Source organism: Dermochelys coriacea, chromosome 4 (genome assembly GCF_009764565.3).
Source record: "Dermochelys coriacea isolate rDerCor1 chromosome 4, rDerCor1.pri.v4, whole genome shotgun sequence".
In the NCBI taxonomy this organism is placed as follows: Eukaryota; Metazoa; Chordata; order Testudines; family Dermochelyidae; genus Dermochelys; species Dermochelys coriacea.
Window position 1 is genome coordinate 114,863,906 of NC_050071.1, and position 18,869 is coordinate 114,882,774.

Sequence of the window (18,869 nt, forward strand, 5' to 3'; positions counted from 1 at the left end):
AGTTTGGGTTCCAGCCTGAGCCAAAATGTCTACACTGCAATTTTATAGCACTGCAGCCCCAGCAAGCTGACCTGAGCCAGCTGTAACTGTGTGTTGCAGGTCTTTCATCGCAGTATAGACGTACCTTTTTTCAGTATCTAGAAATTGAAAGTCTCTAATTGCAAAGTCTCTAATTTTCATGACTTTTTAGCTGAGAGAGAATCACTAAACAGAAAAAAGCATAGGCGCAAATGTTCCTTCCCCAAGTCAGAATCACTCAAAGATTATAATATTTCTGAATGGAAAATACCTCAGATCAATTGGCTATATTCAAAATTGTAAATAGTTCAAAAGACTAGATGTCCCTAAATCTGTACCAATCCTACATGTAGATGTTTTAGTTTAATCTATAAAGGAAAATTATAATCCCAGTGGAGGGCGCCATTGCACTTTGAGAGACATAACTGGAAATAATTGGAGCATTCCCTTAATAAGATGACAGGTTTCAGAGTAGCAGCTGTGTTAGTCTGTATCCGCAAAAAGAAAAGGAGTACTTGTGGCACCTTAGACACTAACACATTTATTAGAGCATAAGCTTTCGTGGGCTACAGCCCACTTCGTCAGATGCATAGAATGGAACATATAGTAAGAAGAAAAATATATACTTTCAGATAAGTTGGAAGTTGCCACACAAACTGTGAGAGGCTAATTAGTTATGATGAGCTATTATCAGCAGGAGAAAAAAACTTTTGTAGTGCTGATAATCAAGATGGTCCATTTACACAGTTGACAAGAAGGTGTAAGGATACTTAACTTTAGGGAAATAGATTCAATATGTATAATGACCCAGCCACTTCCAGTCTCTATTCAAACCCACGTTAATGGTATCTAGTTTGCATATTAATTCAAGCTCAGCATTTTCTGCTTGGAGTCTGTTTTTGAAGCTTTTCTGTTGCAAAATTGCCACCCTTAAATCTTTTACTGAGTGGCCAGAAAGGTTGAAGTGTTCTCCTACCGGTTTTTGAATGTTATGATTCCTGATATCAGATTTGTGTCTTATTTATTCTTTTGCATAGAGACTGTCTGGTTTAGCCAATGTACAGGGCAGAGGGGCATTGCTGGCACATGATGGCATATATCATATTGGTAGATGTGCAGGTGTCTGCAGCCAAGCTCTAAGATACAACCGCATTTGTTCCAACCCCTCAGACAGAGACAAACACCTACAAGATCTCTATCAAGCATTCTTAAAACTACAATACCCACCTGCTGAAGTGAAAAAATAGATTGACAGAGCCAGAAGAGTACCCAGAAGTCACCTACTACAGGACAGGCCCAACAAAGAAAATAACAGAACACAACTAGCTGTCACCTTCAGCCCCCAGCTAAAACCTCTCTACCGCATCATCAAAGATTTACAACCTATCCTGAAAAATAATCCCTCACTCTCAAAGATCTTGGGAGACAGACCAGTCTTCACTTACAGACAGCCCCGAACCTGAAGCAAATACTCTCCAGCAACCACACACCACACAACAACAACACTAACCCAGGAACCTTTCCTTGCAACAAAGCCCGATGCCAACTCTGTCCATATATTTATTCAAGTGACCCCATCATAGGACCTAGTCACATTAGCCATGCCATCAGGGGCTTGTTCACCTGCACATCTACCAATGTGATATATGCCATCATGTGCCAGCAGTGCCCCTCTGCCATGTACATTGGCCGAACCGGACAGTCTCTACATAAAAGAATAAATGGACACAAATCTGACATCAGGAATCATAACATTCAAAAACTGATAGAACACTTCAACCTTTCTGGCCACTCAGTAAAAGATTTAAGGGTGGTAATTTTGTAACAGAAAAGCTTCAAAAACTGACTCCAAGGAGAAACTGCTGAGCTTGAATTAATATGCAAACTAGATACCATTAACTTGGGTTTGAATAGAGACTGGGAGTGCCTGGGTCATTACATATATTGAATCTATTTCCCTAAAGTTAAGTATCCTCACACCTTCTTGTCAACTGTGTAAATGGGCCATCTTGATTATCACTACAAAAGTTGTTTTTCTCCTGCTGATAATTGCTCATCTTAACTAATTAGCCTCTCACAGTTTGTATGGCAACTTCCAACTTATCTGTATGTATATATATTTCTTCTTACTGTATTTTCCATTCTAGGCATCTGATGAAGTGGGCTGTAGCCCACGAAAGCTTATGCTCTAATAAATTTTTTAGTCTCTAAGGTGCCACAAGTGCTCCTGTTTGTTTGTTTTTTTTAAATAAGATGAGTCATTCTTAATGAGCCTCTCAGACATTAGAGCAAAAAAGAGTGAGGTTATCCTGTAGTTTATATTGAGAAGAAAATGGTTAACTCAGTGCACTATGTGAAAATTCATTCTATTGAATTTGTACAGGTATTTAACATTTCTCTGACTATATTAGAATTGCACATTTGTTTCAAATACTGAGATTTCTACTATTTTGATGATGTTGTAGCATATCTACTGCCACATCCTATTGCTTATTTCAGTTTGCTTTGCAAAATATGACCAGAATGTACATGTTATTGATTCAAGCAAAACAAGGAAATGTGTAGCAAAGACTCTTGATGCTTTTGAAAAATACCACTTAAAAAAACCTGCAGATCAGCAATCTGGATTATGTTTATATTTGCAGCCCAAAGGAGCACTGGAAAATGCATTAAAAGGACATGCAAACAGTATTCGAATGATTCATAACCAACAAGTTGTTCCACTGGAGCAAGCAATGGTAAAATATTTAAGTGTTGTACTATGAACATATAGTTGCATTAAAAATATAGATATATATTTCAAAACTACCAATTAGAAAATCCGCAAATTACAGTGCAGCTAAGGACTTTTTCTTTTGTGCAAATTCCATATTAGGTTTAGTTTTATGTAGTGTATATTTCCAAAATATACACATCTGCATATAAATATCTAAATACAGGTTTTATATACGTTTTATGTAATTAAAAGGGTAGTCAGATACATTTTTAACAAACCAATTTCATTATCTTTGTTAGTATTGTATAATATTGTGAAAACCAAACTTTTCTTTGCCCCCTTTGTTTTCCACTCTACATGTACAATTTTATAAAAATACAGTAGGACAGGGAGAAAAATAACTTCTACAAGTTCTAACTTTGCATCATTTATTTTCCATGTTTGCACTACATTCATGTTGGGCAAAGAAAACAGTTATAATTTTCACATTTGTTTAATGATTTAGTTTTACTTTCTGGGTTTGGTAATGTTGGAAATCCTACAGGGTAATGTTTACAGCCCATGAAAAATCTTCTTCCTTGATCTCTAAAAGGATATGGAAATGTTTCTTCTAACAGGTTTTGCCAGGCTTTTTTTTTTTTTTTTTAAAGAAGAGCAAGCTCAAATCACAACTCTGCCAGATATCAGTTTTTCTCTGTATATTCTGCTTAAATTTTTCAGCTTATACTACTTTAGTGTCTGAGGGCCCAATTCTGTTAGGTGATGAACATCTCTTGGAAAGTGCTGAGAAACTTCTGAAATCACTGGGAATCGAGGAGCTCATCATCTTCCAAGGGGCTTTCAGTACCTTACAGGATTGGCCCTTAATTTAGCAGTTCATACTTATAGTTCTGTACAGAAATGTATTTGTCCCTATGTTTCTCTTATAAACAAGTATTAGGTCTCTGTTTCATTCTGCTGATCTTTCACCGTTTCTCTTCTAATTAACTCCTAATTATTCTCATCTTTTTTCTTTTTCCAAAACTGACTGTCAAGAAATATGTAAAAGCTAGGGTAAGTGATTTTCCTTTCCAAAACTGTAAAATAATATACTGTGCCCAATGAGCTTTAATTTTAACTAATTCTCCTTCACCTCCCAAATAAATGATATCCAGCCTTTATTGCTGCGAACTTTAGTTATATTTGAAGTCTTCTAGCACGCAAAGTATACCTGCTCTGTGCTTTAAGAAAAATTGTTTCCTTTCGAGAGTCTCTATTACACACACTGGCTGCGAGTTCCATTAGTAGGCAATCAGTTCTTTGCTAATGCAACTAGTTTGCATTCATTAATATTAATGTGTTTTGGTAAATATTATTGGTTCTGATTATCTAGGTGATTTGTTCTTATAGACATACATTGTATTAAAGCAAGAGGATTCTTACTTGTATAAAATTTTTTTTTTTTTATACCAGAGCACTTTAAATCAGAGCATTAGATTACTGCAGAGGACATCATCTGAATTTATGGTAGGTCAGTCTTTCTGGCAAAAAGAACGTGTTGTTTTTTTTTACTTTAAATCTACCCTACCACAAGCATACAGGACATAACATTTGCAACATTTTTATTTTGCTAACTTTTTGGGGGCAGGAAGAGAGTGTCCTACTTAGAGCTAGGGACCAGGATGGAATCCACAAAGGTATTTAAGCAGCTAAGTCCCATTTTTAGGCACCACTATGATCCATAAAACTCCTGCTTGGCTGACACCCAATCCTGTAGATACCTAAACTCACATGGCTCCCAAATTTTTACCTTTGGGCATGTGCAGTGCAGCCTCTCTGTCAGTGTCCAGACACCTGTCTCCCACTTAAGCCTCAGCACAGTTCACAAGCCCAAAAAAACAGGCGTTATGCTGCCTATGTCATGTGTGAGGCCCAGTCTGGTAGGTGACCTCTGAGACCCTTCTGGTGAGTTCACACAAAACTGTGGGTGGGGGGGGGAAGAAAGGAGGAGGACCTCCCTCAGAACATTTAACCCAGTAGTTAGGGAACTCACCTGGGATATGGGAGACACACCCCCACCCCAGTTCAAGTTCCCCCTTCTTCCTGAAGGGGAGAAGGGATTTAAACGGGATCTGTCACTTAGGTGAGTGCCCTAGCCACTAGGCTATTGTGTGGGTGGCGCTTCCTCAGTCTCTCATTAAACAACTGAATAATTAAATATTAATTGGAGCAGTAAAGGAGGAGTTTTGTTTTGGGCTCCACATGCAACTTAGGCAGACAAAACGCGTATCTTCTCCCCGGTTCCTGGATTGCCAGCAGAGCTAGGCACTGGGCGTAACACTCACCCATCTGGCGGGCACCTCCCCTGGGCTAGCTTAGGTAATACCCTGCCTAGTTCACTGGTTTTATGGATCACAGTCGAATGCACCTATGGCTCCCCATGCATTTTGTAGGAAGCCAAGGGGTCTAACTCAGGCTTTGTGTATCACAGTTTGTTCCTGTGAATTCTATTTTTTCTAAACAGGCCATTGGGAAGTTTTAATTCTGATTTAGTAAAATAATTTCAGTACAATTTTACATGCTGTGGTTTTCATGTTACTCAGCAGCTTGCTTTTACTCTTAGTCATTGATGTAGGATTGCTTTACTTGTCCCTATGGTGGTTTTTTTTGTTTGTTTGTTTTTAAACAATTAGCCCACTCGTGCTTAATGAAATGAGATCCACTGTCTTGTTAACTTTGGACGTCTCTTCCTCTGGCACAGTGCGTCCACCTTGTCCCCTTACTCACTCTTGCAATCTCAGCCAAACTGCAGGAAGCTTGAGTTTGACAGGGCTTCCCTACGAGAGTCCACCTGCTTTCCTTCTCCATAGCAACTAGTGCTTGCACAGCCAAGAGAGCAGCTGCCTTTATGCTCTGCTAGTCTCATGAGAATCAGCAACAGGGTGGAGGGTCCTTCTGGCAGCAGCTTTCCCTGTTACCACCAGCCTGTCTTGGCTCCTGTGGCAACAGTCCAGCCTCAGTAGCGCTAGTGCAGTTATGTCACTGTGATTGCTCCTTATCTGCTTCAGTTCTTCTTTCCACTTTTACACCCATGCATGGCAGCAAACCAGCTGCAGGAAATCCATTCAGAACTTGTATGTCCTGGACCTAGATTGGCAGATAAGAGGGGTTGGTGAGAATGTGAGGAGGTTGTAGGGAAGAAACAGAAGCTTTTCTTAAATTCACATACAGGGTAAGGCTCTGAGTACATCATCCTTTGTGTGTATTGAGGAGCTATCAGGATTTTTTTATAATGAAAAGCTGTCTGGTTTTAAAAAAAAAAAGCGGGGGGGAGGGGGGCAAAAAGTTTTAAAGACATTTACAGTCTACATTGTAGTCCAGAGCTGAGATACAGTTTGGCCCTGTGCTTGCCTTCTACATGTGTACTTCTGCCATGATAGAGTGTGTGAAATTATTTTCTGAGGCAAGACTTTGCTTATCTTTACTTTATATAGTGCGTGGCTGCTATTGTGGGGATCCAGGTGGTGATGGAATGGCCTAGGAGATGAGAGAATCCCTACTCATAAGGGAAGAAAAGAAAAGAAGGGTAACCTGTTCTAGAAGTATGAAAGAGAATGCAGGAAGGGCTGCTGCCTGACTACAGAGGTGCCTGCCTCTGACAGTGGTGAGGGGGTCCATGTTGGTATAGAATGAATCCTTATGCCTTAGGGATGCCAGGACATTGTGGACCCACTGTTGCACTCACCATATTGAGAGAAACATTTTTCTCAGATTTTACTGTTATCAGGACAATATTTGTCTGCCTATAGAAAGGGCTAAGAATACAATACTAGCAGTGTTGTCATAGCAACTTTGGAAAGGTCTTAGCTATCTTTTATGTATATTCTTTTTTCAGATAAAAGTAAAAAATGTGATTAGTGCTGTTGATGCTGCTCAGCTTCTCATAAGCAACGATGCGTCAGTGGTTATCATCCAGGTAAACTTCCTTATATGTGAATTAGTTTAATGAATTTATGGTGCAGTAGAGGTTTTAAGTGAGGGATTGGTTGGTTGTTTATTTATTTTTATTTTTTAGGAAACCAAAAAGTACATGGATATGATAATAGGCTACTTCGAGCAATATGTTGAGTGGGTCAAGGAGTCGGTAAGGTGCATTTACTACATTGAGGGAACTATTGTAAAATACGACAAAGCGTGTAAAGAATCTAAAAATGAAAGACTTATTCTATTTAAAGTGTTTTTTACCATTTGTGTTCAGAACAGGGGGAAAAGTGTAAACTGTTATAGTGTTTACTATAAATGGAGTTTCATTATATTTAAAGTAGAATGGAAGCAATAAGTTGTTTCAGTGCATACCAGTGTGCAAAATGCAGTTCTAATTACAGAGATGTTTCTCTAAAGTGCAAGTGGCCGAGATACCATTTGTACTTCTCACGCACTGAGCCTGACTTTGTTTTGTGTTTTCGCTCACCCTCTTCTTAAAAATAGGAAAAATAAATGCATAATTCTACGGAGCAAAGCAAGTTAATTCTTCAAGGTGTGATTTGTGCTCTGGGGATAAAATATACTGCAGGAAATTGCTTAGGAAGGAGGGAACGTGCCCTTGGTAAATGGCACATAAAGCTTGTGCCAGGTATTGCAGGGTTTTTTAATGAATGATGTGAACAGTATTTTTAATCTGTTGTAGATTACCATGGAGGTAGCAGCATGCAAGCCTATTGCCAACGTGGTAGACACTGCAGTAGATATATTTTTATGCAGCTATGTAATTGATTCTGTGGTAAGAAATATTTCCCATTTTTCTAAACTAGGGCCTTAAATGTGGAATTCTTGCTTGTACTTCCACCAAACTGTGAGCATAACTCTCTGCATTTCATCCTTTGACTAAGATGCTCTGATGAGGGAGCTTGTCTAAATCTGAGATTGGCAAAGAAGTTCTGATCTGGATTAGATTTAGTTTAACGTATGGAGCTCTGGTCTGAAACCACTCCAAGGCTGGAGTTTCAATACATTCCCATGAGATTTTTGTCCCATCGTAACAGAAATCCTGCAAAAATCCATTGGTCTTGTGAGATTTTGCCATTTTGAATATGAAAAGAGACCAATTCTCATTCGGGATCTGAATTTGAATCAGAACGGTTTTGGAGGAGATTCTGTTTTGGAGAGTTGAATGTGAACTCCCCTGAAATTCAAAGCGGAGTGGATCTGACATTTCAGTTTTGACCCATCTCTGCTCTTAGAATATAAGGACAATGAAAGTATTGAGGAAAAAATTTCCACAAACATCTTTGCTGGAATCTAGAAAATGTGAATGAGGAAAAGGAACTTTTTTCAGGAGGTGTGCAGAAAACAAATCTTGATTCATTCATGTACAGAGGAGAGCTTCATTATGGCTGATAGTACTATGAGGTGCTGCTATTTGGCATTTTCTCATCTCTCAAAGGATAAAAAGTTGCCTGTGTGTATTAAAAGAAACCACACATCTGTAAACCACCTAAAACCTCTCCCACCAATTCTTTCTTTTCCTCAATCAGTCTGAACCAAGCAATAATCAGAACTTGTATACAAGAACCCACCTCCAGTTTTCAGAAATCGAGTCTGAAGTGCTAACACTAAATCCTGAAACCTGCTGTTCTGCCAGAGCCAAGTCATAATCATCTAGCACCACAAAGGAACTGCCGAACCTCTCCTCCTTCCATCCTGCAGAAACTGAGTAGGAAAAATACCACTCACTAAATCAGTTAACTGTGGATGGGTCAAAATCTTACATGATGAAAGATCCCAGCTGGGCACACATACAAGTCAAAACTGCCTCCAGCCCATAGGAATCAGGTTTAAAATACCATTTTAACAGCTGGAGCCTGTTAATCTGTGCACTAATGAAATTACTCTCACAGTTGTGAACTGCAGCTGTCAAGTCAGAAACTATCTCTAAGGTGATGAAAATTCAGCTTGCCACAGGGAACATGAATAAGGCCACTACTGTTAAATATCAAGGAAGGGAAAAGACATGGCTAGTGGGTTCATCTCTAGGGACACAGTATCTTCCAACTTGGAGTTGGTTGGTTAAGTAGTAATGTTCTGCTGCTGGCCCAACAACTGATAATTCATGGCTGCCTCTCATTACAGAGTCTGCAGTGCCATGGGCCATGTCAGTGACTTCAGCTGTATGCTTTCAGAAACAACATAAATGACAATCAAGTAGTAATAAGGGCAGCAACTTCAGCTACTAAATAAAAGCCAATTTACAAGTCAAAACTCTAAGGGGGTCAGTTCTAAGAGATAATGTGAGAAGAAACTAGCAGTGGTTTAAAACACTAATACAGTACTTTATTGAATGTCATTTTCTTGATTTTTGTCTTCTAGAATACCTTCTGGTTTGGTTTAGGAGGCTGTTCAATATTTTTAATTCCTGCCGTAATTTGTGCTGTAAAACTATCCAAATACTATCGTAGAATGGATACAGAGGATGTGTATGATGAGTAAGTATATAATCCTAAATAGGATAAAAAGAAAATGGACACAAATACTTTCCTGCATAACACATTATTTTACATGAAATATATGGTACATTGTTTGAACCTTCACTATTGGCAAAATGAGCACCACAGTATCTTCTGAAAGAGTACAGATATGGGCCCTGATCCTTCAATATGCTCCACACGGGTGGACTTCCATATCGTATATTGATTCAGTGGGGCTCTGTACAAGTGTAACAGGGTCTGCCTGTGAGAAGCTTTTTGCAGGTTCAGGGGTTTAGAACTTCTTACACATGTATTTTAAAATATTCCCAATTTCAGGTAGATCATCTTTGCTCAATTATAACGTTAAAATAACTTGTACCTGCTTTGTAGTTTCCTTGTGTTAATTCTTTCCTTTTTTGCTCAATATCCTGATTATCCCTAACCAGTCTTTCCTTTTCACTTGCAGTTCCTCTGTCTCAGGGACTTGGCATTTTACTTTATGATAACTGTTTTTACTTATTTTCATTTTTAGTATTTTTTCCTATTCTTTATTTTAGCTGTTCAGTAAATCTGTGCACTTCGTTTTTTCAGATAATTTTATTTCATTGGTCAATTTACATTGTACATTCACAAATGAATAGAGCAGCAGCAAGACATGTACTGCTAAGACAAATATTCACTTACTAGTATATTTAAGTTGATTGCTTCTCCTTTTTTATATTTTTTAGTGTTGAAACTATACCCATGAAAAAGTAAGATACTTTTACTGGTATTTGTTAGTTATTTAACTAAAGAGTGAGGGTTTATATTTAGAATGTAATTTTTATAGTAAAGAATTAACGTCTTTTGGTTTAATTATATTTTGTAATGGTAGGGTACAACTGAACATAAATATCTCCATTAAATTATTGAAATTGGAGCATGCTAAAATAAGATTTTATAGAATTATTTGATATTATACAGTATCAGTAAGGTTGAAAATTAAAGAATATTGTCTACTGAACAGAAAGAACTTATTTTTACAAACAATACCATCGACCATTTACATGTCTTTGTAGCCATTTTGTACATATTGCATTTTATAGTTAACATAGTCTTTTTTGGTGTATTTATTTTGTTACAGTATGGAAAATGGTAATAATGGTTATCATAAAGAGCATTTATATGGTATACACAATCCTGTTATGACAAGGTAAACCAAGTCTGAAACTGCATGCCTTCAGGTTTCCTTACTTAGCGTACTATGCTAATCAGCTATCCAATTTTCTGCATGTTTTAAAGTGAATAGTTTAATTTTCTATTTGCCTTTTGCATGGTTGCTCACTATAACGAGTGCTGTATGTTTGTTTCACTTTTTTGAATAAGCCTGTATAGCCATAGATATTGTAATAGTATCCGGTCATTTAACTATGGAATTTTATAAGCTTAAAAGCCACATAATTCCATATTACTTCTATAACATAGTGGCCCTAAAATGATAAAGTTATTAAAGTACTCTGTATAGCAATTAAAAGGCTGTGGGGGGTGCATGTTCACTTTTTCCTGTTTTTTTTTATGTTTATATAAAAGTCTGTAGGACCAATTATAAATTGATACCTAATAAATACCACTTTGACTGTAACCTGGGGCATTAATAGATGGTTCACTTTTAAATTCTAGTTTGTTTGGTTTTTTTAGAATTTTTTTCATGAGAATAGATAGAAGTAGGCTACATAAACAAGCAGGACTAGAGATTTGAAAGATAAAGAAGAAACATTTAAAAGAAAAATCTTCTATTTTATAAAAGCAATGAGTAGCTTATGTTTAATGGCTCAGTAGTTCCTCCAGTCTGTGCCTTTGGTGCAGCTTTTTAAACAGCTGAGGAAAGGCAAAGTTTGCTATGTGCAGGCTGCAAATGAGCCCGGGGGTATGGAAGGGGTAGAGGAGAAAATGGATGTTACTGCACCTATGAAATTAGTCCAGTAGTCTGTGTCCAAATAGTTAAGTCACAAGTCTGGGAGACGGGAGTTGTGGGTTCTTCTCCTGAGTCTGCAGCTCGCTTGCTCCGAGACACTGGCAAGTCGCTTAACCTCAGTGCCTTGGATTCCCATTCCATAAAACTGGGATGGTGCTTCCCACATCACAGGGCTGTAGTGAGACTTCAGTAGGCTTTGGAGGAACTCAAAAGTATGTTACAACCGAGAAACTATATAAATAATTGGCAAGTATAAGGACTAGTGAGCCCCATAACTTTTTTATATAGAACACATTTAGATCGAATGTTTGGTAGAGAATTAATTTTTATTGCTCTCTGGATCATGGATGGGGTGTTTTATGTTGATGGGGCTTGAGGTCGAAATTTTTGACAGCCCTCAGGGCCGTATCAGTTGAGTAAAAGTCTATTTTGTATTGATTATTTTATTGACCAAGTCTCTTCCCTACGCTTCCTTTAGGAGGAAGTATTTCATAATGGTAGTATTTGCAGTGTTATAATGTTCATTATTTTGGCATAGCCTATATCACACTGTGGGCTTTTGGGACTCCTCAAATTAATCTACAAGGTATTTGACTCAAAAATCAACTCCACTGGCACATCGGAGAACTTCCACATTAAAGTTTTTGATATTTTCTATAAGAGGGAACCAATAATCATCCAGACTTTAGAAGTCACTTTCTGATCTTTGGATTTTTTTTTAATATTGATTTTCAACATTCTTGAGCTGTATGGCACATTATTTATGTGGTATTTCAAAAAAAATTTAAAAGGAAATCCTTGTTCAATGACTGAATAATACAACAAGTTATTCGGAAATAAGCCAAAAATCATTAACATAAAAAATAGACTGTTAAATTAAAGCATACTAGCTTTCCACATGGACACAAACACATTAAGGACTATATTCTGATTTCAGTTGTCCTACGGTCAGTGAACTTTCTCTGGATTGACCCCACCATAGCTATCATTAGAATTTACTCTATACTGCCGTTTCCTTTTGATGATTTCATACCTGAGACAGAGTTTGGAAAAACTGCATCAGGGCTATCACAATCTGGGGATATCACTGTAGTAGATTCTTGTTTTCCGTTCTTAACTGCACAAACCATTTTCATGTTTTCTGCTATACTGCTTTTTCTCAGTTCCTACAGATCTTTTTAGTTGGCTGTAAGTATTTGTAGCATCTTTTGAGTGAGATTGTTAGCAATGAAACCATATCCTCTTAAAGTGATAAGAATAGGAAACCTCCCCCTTTGCACCTGCAGTGTTATGGATGCATGTAATTGCAGGTTGCAGTTGCATTTAGAAATCTACCTGATTATTTATTTTCCCCTGATCAGGTAGGTAGAGATCTAAATAAAAATCAAATGCAGGTACAATTATTTGTGTGAGCAAAATGGGAAGTTGGGTTAAGACCTTTTTTCTAACTCAGGTCTATGGTGTTTGATTATCTGAGTATTTCCTTTCACCTCAAAACAAGACTTAAAAAAAAAGACTGCTATATAATGAAACTAAACCCATTTTTTCTAATTAAAAACTTCAATAACTGGCAAGAAGACTCGGGACTTATTTATATAGCACTTTATATGTTTCAGACCCAGGCATGATTGGTGGTCACATTATTGACATCTGACAGTACCACGCGCTATAGTTATGACGGCAGTATATTCAGTCCTTTTGTTAGCAACAGAAAAATATATTTTTGTGTTCTCTTTAGCTCTGAGGAACAGTGGTAGCCAATACTGAAAACATCAGGGGTAAGTAATGAGCTTTTTAAAATGTATTTCAAAATCTACCCAGCACATCCCCCCATTTTAAAATGTGAAAATACATGCTGGTACACACATGGTTATAGGTAGGATAAAGTTTCTCTTGACACACCCATGATTTTCACATGAAGACCATGAATGTATAGAGTTCTATCTGAATTTTATTGCTACCTTAATCAATTTTTTATTGATTTTTTTTCTTGTGATCTATTTTCAGCCTATAGAAATGAGGCTCAAGATTCTTCTACAGGAAAATATGAAAATCTTCCAACCACACTGGGATCTGACTTCACCATCCAAATCCCATGCCACTTGTTCTATGTGGCTTGTACAGTAAATCAGTCTTGAATCAAGAAAACAGTGTTTAATGTTATGCCATTAACTATTGTACAAAATACCAGAGCCCTTCCTTTTCTTCACTGCTGTTTTAAGACTTGAACTAAAGTGGTTTCTGTTTTTTACTTTTTTTACACTGAGGTTTCTATTTCACGTCACAATATGTATATTAATGTGGCTTACACAGATTTTGCTTAAAGTTGACTACCCTACCATGATTACTCAAGTTCTTACCTTACTGTTTTGTTGGAAATGTGTTAAATACAGTATATACACATTTGCATAAAGAATACATTTTGTATACAGAGTCCCTTGTATATACATTTTCTTAAAGCTTAAAAGTGTTTTAGCAATATTTTTGATATCATATAATGTACTTCACAGATGAATTCATCAGCATGTTCAGTGTTGACTTTTGGTGCTCTTGGACAACCACTTTGGACTGAACTTTAAATGTATGGGATATACAGTATCTCCCGTCTCTGAAAAATTAATACAGTTGAAGGTTTTTCTCCCTCTTTTTGAGTTATTTAATACGTGATGATTTTTAAGTATTAGACCTGAAAGGGTATTTGCAGAGAGACTCATTTAAAATTACAACTTTTGTGTATGTGGCAGGGTATGGAGCTCCCTGGAGTTTGAGTAATACTCTAATTAGACTGAGAGATGTCAAAAATTGGTAATTTTTGGAATACTTCATCTCCAGACCAAGTTCCTAATAAATGTCAGTGGTTCTTTAAACAGGCAGTGATTATATTTTTGCTAACTAATGTTTAAATTAAACTTTCTACATGGGAATTTGAACACTTTTAGAAGGTTGTTTTACATCATTGTAGTTTAGGGTATTGCCTTGAATTTAGACATGTCAGTTGTGTTGCTGGATTATATGACATCACAAATCCACTTAATGGGCTGTAAAAGTCTACACTACAAAAATAAAGCACAGGGGGTAGGAAAGATGGAAGAACTGGGTATCTTGAACTGAAGAGCAAACTGATTATATACCAGTATTAATTATGTTTTCAGAAAGAAAGAAAGAAAGATTAATTTGGCTTAAAGTAAGGGTAGTTCCAAAAACCTTTGAAAACATAAAACAAAACTGAACAGCAATACCAGTTTTATCTGGAATAATAAGTTTTTCACTCTTTGATCAGAAATGGAAATATTTCTATGTGACAATATGTAGCGTGTATGTGTGGTTGTATATATGTTCAGAATTGTAGAATTTAAAGTTTATTTTTAATTTGAGAAAATTTTCCCAGTCCATTTAAATAAACAAAACTTGGTTAAGTAATCTGTATTTGATTCATAAATAACTATTTTATTTCATTTTAAGTATGTTTGAAAGGTGTAGGACGCGCACTGGGTTAAGATGTGGGCTGAGATCACATTGGGAAATGGATTTTGTTCTCCTTACAAAAACTGATATACTGTTGGACTTCATTGACAATATTGGCTCCTAGCAAGATGAGAAACTCGGAAATAAAATGGGAAGGATTGGATTACCTTGATAAACCTGTGTGGGGAAGCTCATAACCCCCTGGCCACACTGGGAATGTCTACACAGCAAAGAAAAACCCATTGCTGGCCCATGCCCACTGACTTGGGTGCAGGGCTGTTTCATTATTGTGTAAACTTCTGGGCTCAGGGATCCTGTGAGGTGGGAGGGTCCCAAAACTCGCCCTCCAGCCTGAGTCGACACAGCAATGAAGCAGCCCAAGACCCGTGAGCCCAAGTCAACTGGCATGGGCCAGCCATGGGTTTTTCTTTGCAGTTTAGACATACCCAGTGTGTCCTAAACTCTTTCCTTAGTTAAGGAATGTGCTGTTGATTTTCCACAGAATTCCATGTTTCCAGTATTGCCACAATAAAATATAAAAGTGACATGCTTACCAGTCCACATCCACAAAAAACATAAGGGTACCACAAATCCATTTTTATTAATTGAATAATTTTAATCTTCTGCACAAAACCTCATAGGTTTGATTTGGCTGACCTTCTTCTGATTACTTCCATGTGGTCATACAATATCTGGCATAAAGACAGCTATAAAATAGCTGGAGAGTGGAAAATATCTGTTAAAATCAAAGGTGACGTGTGCATTTTGGGTAGGAATGTGCTTTTCAGTTATACAACTATCGTGCTCTATTTAGCTGCAAGATGTGTCTTGTTACCTTCTTGGGAGTTCACAGGTTATTTGACATTCCCCTAAGCTATAAATTATGGGCATATGCTTACATAGGGTGGTTTATTTAAAAAAAAAATACAAGCCACCTCGAGAGAGAGACTTCTTTGTACATGAAACCTTTAAATTGTGAGCAGAGGGTTGCTTGTTTCTTTTGCTTTTTTGGACTGAGTTGCTTCAGGATCTTATTCTGTGTTTCACCATGAAGACTGTCATCCTTCTTCTAATGATGTTCTGTTGCATGGGAGGATTGGGACAGAAACAGACACAAAAGAAAAGGAGCAATGGTGAAGAAATCCATTTTCAGACTAAAGTCAAAGACGCTTGCACAATGAACATGAGTGGTAATGGGGAAAAGAAACTCAGAATTGAATGCAAAAACCAAGGCAAGTCTTACTGGTGTGAATATACTGGCAAACCATCAATTTGTCGTCCTTTCAATAACAACCCAAAGGTTTATTGGAACCAGATTGCCCTTGAACTTAGAAAACTCCCAAACGCTTGCCAGTCCACCCTAGTGCTGAAGCCCAGCATGTGCCAAAAGGCTCCCACAGATGCTCACATGAAGCAAGTAGCTTCCAGCATGAAGCCAAACCAGAATCCTAGCCAGCAAGCAGATACAGCCAATCTGGGGAAATCAATCCAGAAACCCTCAGCTTCTTTAAAGCAAGTTAAAGAAACCCAGGCAGGGAAAAGCTCTGCCAGAAAAGCAGGGAGACCTAAACCATCTACACAACCTCTTGTAAAACCAACACAGCATGGACAAGGGTCTGAAAATGATACTGAAGTAATGAAGTTGGCACGAGAGCATTGCTGGGAATCACTGCACGCTTTCTGCTCCTACATCATCAGCATCTTTAAAGGTTAAGAATTGCTTCAGGTAAAGCTCCCTCTTCAATAATATACAGCCATAACAGAATCTCTTCACATTGTTTTTTGAAATTAAGCTTAGGGCTCTTTAAAGAATATAGATAGGGATAGTATACTGTGTAATGAATTCAGAAACAATCAGATAGGAAGAATTTGTTCACCTTTAAGATTTAAACTTGTTGACGGTTAAGTGACCTAGTGCCTAATCCTATGAGGTGTTGAACAGCATAATCTCCCATTTGTAGTCAGTAGGAGTCAGGGGACCTAGTATCCCTTAAGATTGGGCCTTTAGTAAGAATTAAAATGGAGTGTTGGATATCTTAGTTAATAATAAATAATACTATTTTCAGAATTACTTTCCAGTACACTTCTGTGTGTGATACAGTTCTTAACCCAGCAGCTCATCAATTCCACTTGTATAAACTGGATTTATTTTTCCCCCAAAATGCATGCTGCTTTGATTTAAACTGAGATGGCATAATTTTTTAATGTATTGCATTCATCTAAAAGCACAATTTAGAAAGACATTCAGATTCAGAGAACACTAGGGTTGTTAACCAAAACTACGTGTTAATATTTAATTAACTTTTAAACTATTTTATGGAGTTTAGAAAAGTTACTTAATTTACATACATAAACCAAAACAGACAATTATTTGAATATTTCTTGTGGAAATGAGAGGCGATCACATGCTAAATCTTTGCTGCTATGGTTTGGCATAAAGACAAAGCCTTCACAGAAGTAATTGGAGTTGTACCCACTTTTCATTTTACCTCTGAGACTAACAGCTGGCTACAAAACCTGACAAACTTTCCACAGGAATGGAAATGTGTACAGCATGAGCCAGAAACTTAGTTAGTTTTAGGTGTGCTTAGACTGCGGAAGATTCCAAGTGTGCTTAATAAGGCAAATTGTTAAATGACTAATTTTTATTTTCTTTTTTATTTTGCAGAGCAATTTTACAGCTGAAGAGAGTTCCCTACTGAAGTTTAATATCCTTTTTTTAGACTAAAGTTTTAGTTTCAAAATGGGACCATAGCTATAAATCTTGTAATTACTTTTTTTCCTTTGCACTTCTAAAATTAAACCATTGTAACACGTTTTCAAGACAATCACCAAAGATGCATGCAATTGGATTGATTGTACTGAAATTATTAAGATAAACTCTCCTATATAAATTCTTTGATTCTTCTAAATATAGTTATAATATATAGGAACATGACTGCATTTAATCTGAGATGTCAGGTTAACTTTTTTTAAAAGGCTGTACTTTGCTACGTTTTACTATTTGTGCAACTTTATTTTAATGAGCACTTAGAGAGATGAAAGCTGTAAATAATGCTCCAGTTTATGCAACCAATAAAAGAACGGTTTTTGAAAATATCCTTGTGTGTTTTGCTGCAATCTTAAATATAAGGACCTGTATGTCCAAACAGTGATTTACATAATGCCAATGCCAGTGTCTGAGGGACTGGGGTAAACATATCGGGGAGGAGGAAACCACAGATCTCAGAATGAAGTGGCAAGTGCTTGTCCATGCTGGTGATGTTGAGAAACTTCAGTTGCAAAAACTGAATGGAAAAATTACAATATAAATATCCAAAACAGAGTATAAAACAGAGGCAGCCACAGAATGATGCTTTTTTTTTTAATTCATTGCTCTTACGAACATGTAATGAATAATCTTCACTTGTTCTTGACTCCAAATGCTGGTAGTTGCAGGAAGGATTTCGAAAAGGAGAACAGAATATTCAGCTTCTTTCAAACTTACAGATCTGTGCATTTGCAAAATTTACGCATTACTTCCACCCAAACATCAATGTCAAAAACCCAGCCAAATGCTGAAAGGATTAACTTGTCTTCGTTTTAGACTATTAGAGTTTACAAAACATTATTATTAGTCCTCTGAAATAGTTTGTAACAAGTACCCCACTTTGCCCTAAGACACGTAACTGGAAAAACTGATAAGATTTGTTTCATACCCTGATTCTGCAAATATTTAGCGTCTTGTGCAACTTTACTCACAGATGTCTTATATTGAAATGCTAACTAGGAGAGAGTTTTGTAGAAAGAAAAACAAGTGACAAAATTGAGAGAGATCTTTAATAGTACAGGATTAGTACAGTAGCAGGTACACAGAAGGGACGGAAATATTTGCCAAATAGTTTAATGTAAATGCATGTGCCAGGTCTGAACGCTGATAAAACAGGTGCTCAAGGAAGCTTAAATTTGATCTCCGTTTTAAAGTTAACCTTGTAACTATCACCAGTAATTTCAGTCATCTGTCCTTGCTTTCTGCTTCCTGTGGGGGGAATCCTGATAGGTACCCCCAAACATGGGGAGAGGTGAATGCAGTTTTATATCCAATTCTCAAACTGTTCTATCATGCCTATTACTCTGGTCTTTGGGCACCATACAGAGCAATCTTTTAGGGGAATAGACTTATAAATATGTAAGTAAATTCTGGTAAGAAACAAAACATGATCTTTTAAAGAGAGTCAGGTTCCAGTGTGTTTATCATACTGTAAAACTTTTCTTGGAGACTGCACATGGCTGC

The 18,869-nt window shown here is 37.1% G+C and overlaps 2 protein-coding genes across 18 annotated transcripts in view; both read left to right on the forward strand.

Moving 5' to 3' along the window:
• The window catches only part of PROM1 (prominin 1), a 104,999-nt gene extending 90,442 nt beyond the window's left edge, over positions 1-14,557 (forward strand). For 4 of the 17 annotated variants that reach the window (XM_043514109.1, XM_043514108.1, XM_043514110.1 and 1 more), the window contains 11 exons: positions 2,664-2,756; positions 3,770-3,787; positions 4,187-4,240; positions 6,609-6,689; positions 6,789-6,857; positions 7,401-7,493; positions 9,080-9,195; positions 9,906-9,929; positions 10,301-10,369; positions 12,870-12,909; positions 13,139-14,557. In XM_043514109.1, coding sequence (XP_043370044.1) covers positions 2,664-2,756; positions 3,770-3,787; positions 4,187-4,240; positions 6,609-6,689; positions 6,789-6,857; positions 7,401-7,493; positions 9,080-9,195; positions 9,906-9,929; positions 10,301-10,369; positions 12,870-12,888 — 636 coding nt within the window. In that variant the 3' untranslated portion in view covers positions 12,889-12,909; positions 13,139-14,557. The other 13 variants (XM_043514111.1, XM_043514112.1, XM_038399828.2 and 10 more) reach the window with 8 other exon arrangements.
• Positions 14,558-14,940: 383 nt separating this feature from the next.
• On the forward strand, positions 14,941-16,321 carry FGFBP2 (fibroblast growth factor binding protein 2). The gene has a single exon (XM_038399834.2). It carries the CDS (start codon positions 15,645-15,647, stop codon positions 16,308-16,310), a length of 666 nt encoding a protein of 221 aa, XP_038255762.1. The 5' UTR covers positions 14,941-15,644; the 3' UTR covers positions 16,311-16,321.
• Positions 16,322-18,869: the final 2,548 nt, after the last annotated feature.

Excerpts from the sequence above, each read along its gene's own strand:
- FGFBP2 (XM_038399834.2), top strand. The coding sequence starts at position 15,645 with ATGAAGACTGTCATCCTTCTTCTAATGATGTTCTGTTGCATGGGAGGA.